Source organism: Salvelinus sp. IW2-2015, linkage group LG15, assembly GCF_002910315.2.
Source record: "Salvelinus sp. IW2-2015 linkage group LG15, ASM291031v2, whole genome shotgun sequence".
In the NCBI taxonomy this organism is placed as follows: domain Eukaryota; kingdom Metazoa; phylum Chordata; class Actinopteri; order Salmoniformes; family Salmonidae; genus Salvelinus; species Salvelinus sp. IW2-2015.
In genome coordinates this window covers 59,668,039-59,680,161 of record NC_036855.1, presented here as the reverse complement: position 1 = coordinate 59,680,161, position 12,123 = coordinate 59,668,039, and the positions used below count along the sequence as shown (strand labels likewise).

The window sequence follows — 12,123 nt, the reverse complement described above, 5'->3', positions numbered from 1 at the left end:
AGGCACAGTCAACTTAGTGTATGTAAACTTCTGACCCACTGGAATTGTGATACAGTGAATTATAAGTGAAATAATCTGTCTGTAAACAATTGTTGGAAAAATGACTTGTCATGCACAAAGTAGATGTCCTAACCGACTTGCCAGAACTATAGTTTGTTAACAAGAAATTTGTGGAGTGGTTGAAAAACGAGTTTTAATGACTCCAACCTAAGTGTATGTAAACTTCTGACTTCAACTGTACATACAGAAAAAGTTTGCAAAGACACCAACATTTAAACACAGAGTTTTGCTTAGAGGAACTGCCTCACATAATAGCCAAAATATAAATCACAGTTTAACTGAGATACTCATACAGTACAGAAATGTAGTAACACGTTTTCAAGTGAAAATGTGAAAATGTCTAAGAGGCTGTACGGTTCAAATAGTCTAAGCATTGTGTTTGTATTGTGACAAATCCGAAGCACTTTGTTTGTGTACACAGGCACATAAGAGCTGTGTGTGCTTGCTCTGCAGTGCCAAACCTCTCTACAATGTGTTTGTATGTGTGTTTAGCCGAGGGCACATCTCTGTGGCTCATCGCTGTGGTCTCACGTCATCCTCCTTAAGTGCTGTCAATGTTGCATGGTAACAGCGGCGYTCTGCCCTCTTAATTGGTTTAGGAAGAGGATCCTTGTCATTTTGCGGTCAGCAAACTCCGCCAGAGAAAATGAAGTGTGAGTTGCACCCTCCCCGCACAACCCGTCCCACAAAAAATAATGATTATGTGCAGCTGTGTGTGTGTTTGTCGGTTTTTACTTTCCACTTTTAGAAATAATTGCTGGTTGCTTGGTGGGATCAGAGGAAGGGAGTAATGATTCTCTGGCCGTGTGGTATGGCTGGGTTCTGGGGAGGGCTGGGGGAGAGCAACTCATTTCACACACCTAAATGTGAGTGTGTGTGAATGTGTTAACATTAGTGTGTTTGTACAGCATGTAACCTGTTTGTGGTGTCTATGTGCTTGATGTGTATCTACATACTGTACGTGTGTGTGCACGGCTGTCCTTTTGCACGGATTAGCAGGTGAACACAGCAAGAGGATGACCAGACTGGGGTTGCGATGCTGTCACACAGGGGTTAGGGGGAATACAGAGCTGCAGTACTGCAGTTTGGAGCCTCCAGTCAGGCTCATCCCCACTCACACACCACTTTAATTGCCTTTGCTTCTTTCATTACATGTATTGCCTCTCCTCTGCATTGCGTGCTCCCTGGACTTGTGGAAAGGTCATTGTGGTGGGGATGTGAACACTGCGCAGCCTCCGTGTGTCCCAGCCAGGCAGAGGATAGGGCAGGGGATGTGGCTAGGGAGGACTGGTTACTGCTGGCCTTCACATTGTTCCTATAAAGAAAAACTTGTATTTTATGTTGACCAGTTCTTTGATGTAGTGGCTCAACATGACAGGACAATGTTACTAGAAGGAGATGTTTATGGAGGAGTTCACTACAATGTAATTAACTAATGAACTATCGTTTCCCAGTTTCCTACCTGGGCAGGGTTATGGGAAACCCTCATGAATATACATTGCATGTTGCTGTGACTCATTGTTCATCATTCATTTAAAAGGTCCATCAGTTTTCAGAAATGACAACAAAAATGATATTAGGAAATGCCAATGACAGGTATCATCCCTCTCCCACCTAGACTCGGTCCTGTGAGGGCAGGCTGGCAGAGCTGAGTGCCCAGCTGGGGAGGTCTCAGCGCTGGGGCCAGGAGCAGCTGGTAGCCCTGGNCACCTAGACTCGGTCCTGTGAGGGCAGGCTGGCAGAGCTGAGTGCCCAGCTGGGGAGGTCTCAGCGCTGGGGCCAGGAGCAGCTGGTAGCCCTGGAGGAGGAGGTGGAGATGGCTTCTCTCAGGGAGAACTACCATGTCAAGGTGGCCCAGGTCAGACACACACTTACACAATGGGTTCTGGGGACATTCTGGTRGGGTTTATGACTAAGGATAGGAGGTTTTGCTGACCATGTGACCTGATCAGGAAAAACTCTGGGCCCTTATAATAGCCTTACCGCCTAACTGTGTAACTAGGCCCAAAGTTTTCCTGATCAATTGATGTGCTCATGAAAACCTCTTGGCTCTAGTTATGACACATATCCTCACACTTTGCACTGGCACAGAAAGGCCAAACAGCATAGTTAGTAATCACCTCTCAATGGAAAATGAGCTGCATAGCCATTAGGATGTGCAGTAGGGGTTTGTTCATGTGTCTCTGTTCAGGTGGATGCCTTACACTCACAGTGCGATTCCATGGAGCACAAGTACAGCACAGCAGCTAATGAGGTATGGAACCCTTAAAACCTCCAGATATGTCAGATAGACACTGTTAGAGTTGTAGACTCTCATTACCTGCTCTCTCTCTCCCCCCCATTTCTCTGTCTCAGATGGAGGTGTTGCGCCAGTCTCTGGGTAACGCTCGTTCAGACAGTTCTCTTCTACACAGGGAGAGTGAGCTGGTGGTAACCAACGTCAACCAGTGGGTGAAGGAGCAGAAGTAAGAACATACCTAACTCCACACACTGATGCCCAGTCACATTCTACTCTACATTCACTAAGCAGCATTAACCCTGTCTTAACCCTGTCGACAGGCAAGGCAATGAAAAACTGAACTTCAAGATCAAAGACCAGAGCAAAATGATCATCCATCTCACTGCAGAGAAGGAGTAAGAGCTCTTCCACACACATCCAGCCTACCCTGTTGTTCGACTAAATTGTGCTATGCTTAAGCAATAAGGCCTGAGGGGGTGTGGTATCTTGCCAATATACCATGGCCAAGAGCTGTTATTAAGCAAGACGCAACGCGGAGTGCCTGGATACAGCCCTTAGCCGTGGTATATTGGCCATATACCACAAACCCCCGAGGCACCTTATTGCTATTATAAACTGGTTTCCAACGTAATTAGAGCAGTAAAAATAAATGTTTTGTCATATCCGTGGTAAACGGTCTGTTTATAAACTGGGTGGTTCGAGCCCTGTATGCTGATTGGCTGACAGCCGTGGTATWTCAGACCGTATACCACGGATATGACAAAACATGTATTYTTACTGCTCTAATTACATGGTAACCAGTTTATAATCGCAATAAGGCACCTCGTTGCGTCGTGCCTAAGAGCAGCCCTTAGCCGTGGTATATTGGCCATATACCACACCCCCTCGGACCTTATTGCTTAAATATACCACGGCTGTCAGCCAATCRGCATTCAAGGCTCAAACCACCCAGTTTTTAATTATGATTAGGTCCCCATGTTTAGAGCACTGGTTAGCAAGTGTACAGGCGTTAGATGGCTTTAGATTAGATGGAGCAGGGAACATGCTATACTTGTAACGGCTGTCATCTGGAGGAGAAGAAGMGAACCAAGGTGCAGCGTGGTAATTGTTCATCTTGTTTAATGAAGGTGAACACTCAAAATACAAAAAACAACAAATGTGAAAAACCGAAATAGTACTGTCTGGTGCAGACACACAAAGACAGAAAACAACCACCCACAAAACCCAACACAAAACAGGMTACCTAAATATGGTTCCCAATCAGAGACAATGAATAACACCTGCCTCTGATTGAGAACCATATCAGGCCAAACACAGAAATAGAAAAACATAGATAAACAAACATAGACTGCCCACCCCAACTCACGCCCTGACCATACTAAATAAAGACAAAAACAAAGGAAATAAAGGTCAGAACGTGACAATACTTGTGAAATAAGTGTAAATGAAGCCACCCGGGAGTTGTGACCCGGTTTATTAACTGTGTGTCCAGTCACCTGCAGAAGAGTGTGGAGGGTCTGCAGGAGGAGATGAAGAGGCTGAAGGCTGAGCTGGAAGAGAGCAGGATTGAAGCCGAGAAGTTCAGGGTACGTACCATACACAGTTACACACACTSGATAACAYTGTCAGACCTCCACACATTTACAACCCTGATATACTGTAATATAACACCAATTGAAGAGCATTGTTCCTTTCTATTGAGTAATGTCACTTGTTTTTGTGTCAGGCCTCTCAAGCCAGTATGAGTGACCAGCGCCAGCGCAGTGCCCTGGCCAGACTTCCTGTCCAGCTGCTCCACACAGAGTGAGTACTGTACTACTGGCACTGACCTGAGACACTGGATCAGTGGGCTTGGCTCTAGTCCATCCCCTGGCAACTTCCCAGTTCTCCAGGAACAAGAAGCAGCAGCTACATACGAGGCTAATGACTACATGTCCTCTAACTCCTCACTAGTTTCTTTGCTGGGGCTCTAGAGACAGCATCAGTGACAAAGCAGTGACTTCCCGGACTGAGTGAATTCCTCTCTGTGTTTCTAGAGTAGAGCTGAGACATGGGTCAATAGCAACAATCACCAACACATCTCAGACAGTATTGGTTAAGAGCGGGAGCCCGTCTGTAACTCATAAGAGCTATTGGCAGCCATGTTGATTTCTGTTGTTCTGGGATTAGCATCTGTGTTTCTGGGGGCTAATGGTCCGTGTCGTCCGGCTGTGAAATCAGTGGCCTGAGAGCCTCTGAGAAGCCTGCAGATTGGTGTTTCAAATCCCCACCCCTTTCTAATGCAGCCCAGCCTGTCTCAGCCACTCTCTCCATCTCCMAGAGTAGAACAGTTTCGCTGTTCCGAGTTCCCCCTCCGCACCCTGGGTGACCCCCACTGCAGTCTCCTCACGCCAGGGCCCAGACGCCACCGGCCCTTCCTGCCCCACAGGACCACTGCAGCTTGTTAACACCGAAGATACATTTGTGCAGTCAGGCGGGAAATCCTAGAGGTGGCTATGGACGGTGGTAATCAAAGGCCTGGTGCTCTGACACTGAGGACTGGAGGAGGGCTTAGAGATGACCTCTAGTCTAGCCTTCTATCAGGTTTCGTTCATCCCACCTAACAGACGGACGGACAGACAGAGCCATCCAAGGACACGGTCTCCTCTCCTCTGGGCCAGTCATGTCTGTTTTCAGAAACCAGTCTAGACAGACAGACGTCACCCACACATTGCCATGGTACCGACTATATCTTTTTAAAATTTAACTTGCATTTTATATGCGATGSWGAGAAAAGGCGATTTATTGGTGAAATTGTGTTCCATATGGTTGTTTGACAGTTGAAACCTTCTCATTTTGCGCTGCCTATACCACCTCGCTTTAAAGTAAGCCAGTCCTGTGCTCACTGGCATTTCCCTGTAATGCGTTCCCGTCTGATTTCCTCCTAAATTGAAATGCGGTAAAGTTAGGGCTGATTGAAGGGATTACTTTTGGTGAGTGTGAGATAGGAGGAAGAGACTAGGCTGGTTGTGTGAACCCAATCAGAGCCCTGTGTTGACTGTGCTGATTAGAGGCTTGTAGTGAGTGGGATCCATTCTATCCCATCATTCCCTGTGTTTGCTCTGATAACGGAACCTCAACACTCATCATGTCCCTAACCTCATCCTCATGCTGTCACTTACAGCACACCACACTGATCTCTCTCAAACGTCTTATGCAAGGTGGGTAATGTACCAAAAGACCCTTTAGAACTTTAAACCTGCTTTGAAAGAACAGTTAGCATGCTTTGGGAAAAATTCACTGGTTGGCTGAGTGTTAAAAAAACATTTAAAAAGTTGCAATATGTAGTTGAGGAGCACTGAGGCATTGAGGATGGACATTGCTCTGGAGAGAGTACCATACGCTAATAAGTGTGTGTGCGTGTATGCGTGCGTGCTGCCTGGCCTGATACCAATGGAGGGCAGATGCAAACTCAGCCTATAAAGGCCCACTGGATGACTGCGACTTCACTCAGCTAATGTTCCAGGACATCCAGGAAGCCTGTAGGGAGCTGGGAGAACACAGGAGCGCTAAAAAGCAGCCGGGGGGAGGGAGGGAGGGAGGGGGAGAGAGAGCGAGCGAGAGTAAATACAAATAAATAGATAAATAAGTGAATGGCATGAGAGGAGCAGAGGGAACAGTCGTCCATTCTCGTGCACGCACCGCGTTTGTTTATTTATGGTGTCTGAGGGCCTGAGCAGGGCTGATGGGGGGGAGGAGGAGGATGCTGGGGAAGGACACTGGGCCTCTCCTTCCTTAYGCATGCCTGGCTCTKCTCCCCAGCTTTCATTAMGTGTCATTACCAGGGCTTTCAGCRYTAGAGCCAAGCTGAGACCTGACATCCACTCCATAGATATGTGTGCATATGGATGGACTGCTGATCCTTCTTATCCACCACGGAGAATTAGGCCAGGGAGAGGAGAGAAGAGGAGAGGAGAGGGGGATGCAGCCATATCTGACTTTAATGCCTAGGATATAGCTACTACTTAAATGAAGGACAGTATTCATGCCTGATTTGTTGTCATGAATATGTCATACGGGTCGGTTTATCCACATTTAGAGTGTTTGTACACTTGTACACTCGTGATTGTAAGGCCCATGTACACTGCGGTGTGTTGTAGATAAGGATGACTAGGAGTTTTAGTGCATATCGATACAGTTACATATCGGGATAGAATTTTTTACAATCTATCGTATCGTTTTGACAATATCGCAAAATAATTTGTGCGCTAGTTGGCTGTACCTGCCCCAAAACACCAGTATTTTTTCTTCATCTTCTTTTTAATGCGGGAGCCAAAAAAATTCCGCACTTTTATTTCCATGACTGATCAAAACTCGTTTTCTCATGACTCTCGTCACTGCAGCAGACAGTGACGAAATCACAAATACCGAATCGCAATACATATAGAATCGTGAGAATCGCAGTACACATCGTATCAGCACCTAAGTATCACAATAATATTGTATGGTGAGATGCCGGGCCATTCCCAGCCCTAATGGCCAGTAGCAGAAATAAAGGCATACAGTTGATGTGAGATGTGCATTTCCTTCTACGCGTGGTGTTCATTATCAATGTCCCTTTCCAGTTCACTTCCTGTTAGAAGGCCGGCTGATTGATGGCCTTGGTACTGTTTATTTGGATATCAGCGAATAAATATTCATGTCGTCGCTTTCCAAGCAGAAGTTATCTAGATGCAGGTAAATGGTACTTGGGATTAGATTTTCACAACAGATTGCTTTATTAAAGGAGAAAAAGGTGAAAAGAGACTAGTGTGAGCAGTCGTTTCCTGGGGCAATCTATTTCTCTTCCACACAGAGCACCGGAGCGCTGGACCAGGCTCTTAATGCGCGGGAGAGAAAAGTGCTTTGGTCTGCAACCTTTCGACACCTTCACCTCCCCTTATGTGATTGAATAGTTAATAACTTTGACTTTCCTTTGAAAGCCTGTGACGTGGCTCCTGCTGAACGCCTGTTGTCTGGCTGACACACTGCCTATTGCTCTGTCTGTCTGACTGCCTGCCTGCCTGACTACATGTCTACTGGCCCAGATGCCAGATTGTCTGATAGCCCCCTCTCTCCAAAGCCTCTCACTTTCAAGCCGTCCCTCGCTGAATTACCACTAGCTTATCTGTCTGCCTTAAAGGAGCCTGTACATTCATCAGAATTTTGATGGAAAGGGGTTTGATTCTTACTCTTCTCTCTTCCTTCCTCCACTCACACGACACACGACACACACACACACACACACACACACACACACACACACACACACACACACACACACACACACACAACGGGAGCTCATTAGCCCGCACGCCCGTGCTCACAGCTCCAACAGAATGTAACCCTGCCTAATTGTGCGCCATGCTCATTTGTTCTCCCTGCATGATGTGGCGATTGCTTATTTATTCTCCTCAGGGCTCCTCTCTCACATTAAAATGATTGACTTATTTCATTCACTGCACATTTGCCAAGCTTTATTTGATAAGCTCATTTCCCTTGGTGCCCAAAATCCCCCCTGTTCCCATGTTTTAAAAGTTCTAATGTTCCCAATGCAGATTATTATTCATACTTGTGATTGTTTCTTTGTCTAATTATCTGTGTTGGAATATTTTAGCATCTGTGAGCCTGTTTATCCCGGCGGACTGAAACGGCACAAAAGGGCACAAATTAACGATGCGTCTGGAATAGCCGAGGAGCCAGTTGTGTACACAAAGCTGGCAGACGCGGTCAACAAGAAGCTTAACAGGGATTGGGACATCGTGGAAGGTTTACCAAAATAAGCAGACTGAATTTGCATTTGGTTCGAGGGCTGTTGATGAACAGAGCCATCAAGATTTGGTCCATCAGGTAATGAGACAGGCTCTGTTTTGACGTGGATATATGCAGCGAGGTGTAGCTAAACTAGTTGTAGTCAATAGAGGGCATGGTTAAGGTGGGTAGTGCAGATCCACTCCATTCTGACCCATTGACCACCATCAGCCCTCTCCTCCCCTACAGTGGGGAGACCCTCCCTGCCCCAGACCAAGAGGAGAGTTCTAGAGAGACTCAGCAGTTTAGAGAACAGAGCCAGTACCAGAGCAGAGACGGAGACAAGCTAGCAGCAGGGGACCTGTTCAGTAGTGTACCGGTAGGTTAATACACTGAAATGGATATCAACTCACCAACAGAGGACACAGAGGGATAGTATTAGGTAGGGGAATGATTGGCAGTATTTCTGCAGTGGGAGGTGAATGATACCTCATGAGTCATGTATTAACAGTAATTCTCTGGATAATATTCATGATGACAAATATGCAAAGTTAAGGTCCATGGTGATGCCAACATACCAATAGTAACACTGAGCTCTGAGGCTGACTATTGACGGTATCTTATTTGAATAATCTGTTTCTGTCTGCCGCTGCTCTGTCTCAGATCTGCTCTGACTGCGAGAGGAGCTTTGAGTGGTCAGGGAGACAACCTGTGGAGGAGGAAAACTCTGGCTGCCAATCTGCATCTGCGCTAGCCCCAGACGCAGCCTGTGCCTGCCTGGCAGGAAGGGGGGCCACGTTTGCTGCGGAGGTGGCCAGAAGAGTGGCCCTTAGGGCCCTGGAGCGCAGACCCCTGCCATGTGGCCACCACCGTTGGAGCAGACCCGCTCTCTCAGCTGGAACGGGCCACGCCCTACACATCTCAGGGAGGGACACTGGTGGGTGCTAGTATGAACCAATGAGAAGGGAAGTACAGGTAGTTATTATGACTCAAGAGAATACAGCACACAAATATATATATTTGATTTGTAGTTTGATAGATATGAATACATGATTGTTTTATATTTAAGATTATTTAATGAGAATACTAAACTTGAATAATTTAATTTCTTTGGTATTTTCAGTATATCCTTTTTTTCCCTAAATCTTATCTTTGTGGCACAATATGTTCCCTTTCCTGTGTTCTCGATGACTTATTGTGATTTTGTGGCACTACTACCTTTGCCTTACAATTTATTGAGAAATCGGCTCAGTACTTAAATTGTAATTTACAACTTTATGTATGAATGTACAGAAAATCTGTTGTGAATAAGTAGACAATCATAATGTAGAACTGGGCTGAAAGAGTAATGGTAAGAGCTTACAATCTTACCTGTACAGTATCTGGGTCCTTCCACCAATTCGGTGCCTTTTTAGAAGTGTAACTTGTGATTTCACAAAATGTTGACATTCTGTCCTAAAGAGCACATGTTCAACACGTTGCCATCTCAAGAGGTTAAATTTAAAAAATACTATAGTTAGTGCCTATTAAGTACCGAATAAATTCTCTGGGTTGATCGTATCAGGGTTGACGATCTCATCTTAAATCAGCCATAAATCCCCTCGTGACAGTGGGAATGGAAGCTTGTTGTGTGCAACAGGGAGTGGCAATTGAATGCAAGCTTCACACAAAAAAGAAATCTAATTGCTTAAACATTTCTAGCCTGTCTATCTATGGGTAACAGGGTTATTCGTGTTATGCTCGACCCGTTAGTTTTCTATCACAAAACAGAAAATGGCCGAACAAGTAGAACCAGCTCACCTGCTTTTACACTATGATTTAACTATTTGATGTTCAAGGTTTCTTTTGTAAAGGAATAGTTTCAACATATTCAAACGAGAGGGTTGGCCTTAAAATGAGGGACAGATGTAAATGAATCACTAATCAAATGAAATAAATATCTTCAGAAATGACTGAATAGCTAGAGATTTACAATGATGGAGAAATGTTTGGATTAAATGGGTTGAAGTCTTCCTAGAAGTGACACAGGGTTGGTACTTCAGCAAGCCTTTATTCATATTAAAAATCAGATTTATTGAATTCTCCATGCGGTCTATATTAAAGGGCACTTCATTGAATAGAACAGGCTTTTAAAATCAATATTGGTGCACAACTCTTCGTGGAACAACCCATCTGACGAATATTTGTATCTATCCATTCAGGGTTTTGAGTTACATTTACATTTTTATAGAAACCTAGAAAGAATTAGAAAAAAGTGTCCGGCCTTTTATTGTGGTATGAGAAATAGTCCTGCTTATTTCTGAGGTTGTCAAATGATGAGTTGATGTCTAGATCAAAGTCCTAAAAATGTATTGGGGAGGGGGATTTCATGTTTTCAGTCACCTAGAGCAATACATCCTTGAGTTCATGTAAATCCTAATGAATTGTGTACTCAGAAGTCTTTGTGGCCAAATAAAAGTCTGGTTATGGGTTTAGATGCCTTTACAAGTGTCCCTTTGTTCTAGCACTACTCTATTCATCATGAGTCGGCTGTGTGAATCCAGGCATTGCTGCAGCTTTGAGAGCAACTCTGAGAGTTCCATGCCCACCAGCTTTTAATAACTGGGGATGTCGGAGCTTGACAGTAGAAAGTATTTTTTTCTGACTAGAAGAAAATAAGAGCCCTAAGCAATAGTAGATGAGCTGTTAGTAAGCACACAGTCCACTGGGAGAGAGACATGGCAGCATACTATACATAGTGCAGTGGTGAAGAATAAAACATGTGAAACAGGCAAGACTGGAGATTAGATCTTCATTCATTGATAGAGGTCAGTGGTTTTATTTTAACATAACGTTATATACATATATATATAGACAAAAGTAAATTAAACAATTACATTTTATCGATCTAGTTAAACAAAAGTGAAATGTAATACTATTGTTTGCGGATATTAAAGATATCCCAACTATAGTGCCCCCAATACAGTAATAAACCATGCCCATCATTGTAATGATCCACACCAGCATGCAGGGCGAACTTCAGAGGAGGTGTGTTCACAGGGAAGTTATGTGTCCTAAAGAGGCCCTAGTCAGTCAATGGGGTCGAGCAGTGGCTGTTGTTCACTGGCAGCCTGCTAGGATTAATCCCAGCCTTACAGGAAGAAGACACCATCTCTTTCTGCCTTGGTCGGATCAATAGGCAACATTCTCTCCAGCACAGCAGTCAATACCCAACACTTAAGGTGTCTGAAGAAACTAAAGAATGCCAATAATTGTTATTAATGCCTAGGATTTCCCCAAGTACTGCGTTTATAGGGTAATTCCGGTGTAACAGACATTCAACCAACATCACACACACAACACCAATGCCCTCCGGAGACGTATTGTATACATTTTAAGAAACCTATACACAAATACAAAGATGAAAAAAAATCTACAAAATGGAAGTGTATCCTTTTTTCAAATAAGTATAGTGTTTGTAACCCGATTATAAATGGTATTGCTCTTTTGAGTCCGATACTATAATGGTACTGAGTAGTGAGCTACAACTCCATGCTCTGGGTTAAACCTTGGCCCGTTCAGGCCTTATGGAGAAATTGGTCACACTGAAATCCAATAGGTGCTAGTATAATCAGTATGCCTGATATGCCTTTGGTATATTGAGCAATAAGGCACGGGGGTGTGGTATATGGCCAATATACCACGGCTAATGGATGTTCTAAGACACAACGTAATGCGGAGTGCCTGGATACAGCCCTTAGCCGTGGTATATTGGCCATATACCACAAGCCCCTGGTGTACCTTATTACTATTATAAACTGGTTACCAATGTAATTAGAGCAGTAAAAATAAATGGTTTGTCATACCCGTGGTATGCAGTCTGATATACCACGACTGTCAGCCAATCAGCATTCATGGCTCGAACCACCCAGTTTATAATGGCCTAAGAACATCTCTTAGCCATGGTATATTGGCCATATACCACACCCCCTCGTGCTTTATTGCTTAATTATAAACTGGGTGGTTTGAGCCCTGAATGCTGATTGGCTGACAGCTGTGGTATATCAGACCGTATA

The 12,123-nt window shown here is 44.6% G+C and overlaps 1 protein-coding gene across 1 annotated transcript in view; it reads left to right on the top strand.

Moving 5' to 3' along the window:
• The window catches only part of LOC111974918 (polyamine-modulated factor 1-binding protein 1), an 18,540-nt gene extending 7,998 nt beyond the window's left edge, over positions 1–10,542 (top strand). Inside the window, exons 6-13 of the mRNA XM_070447388.1 lie at positions 1,775–1,918; positions 2,252–2,314; positions 2,416–2,525; positions 2,620–2,694; positions 3,792–3,885; positions 4,026–4,102; positions 8,318–8,447; positions 8,732–10,542. Of these exons, the coding sequence (XP_070303489.1) occupies positions 1,775–1,918; positions 2,252–2,314; positions 2,416–2,525; positions 2,620–2,694; positions 3,792–3,885; positions 4,026–4,102; positions 8,318–8,447; positions 8,732–9,016 (978 nt within the window). The 3' untranslated portion in view covers positions 9,017–10,542. The remainder of the gene's footprint in view (positions 1–1,774; positions 1,919–2,251; positions 2,315–2,415; positions 2,526–2,619; positions 2,695–3,791; positions 3,886–4,025; positions 4,103–8,317; positions 8,448–8,731) is intronic.
• Positions 10,543–12,123: the final 1,581 nt, after the last annotated feature.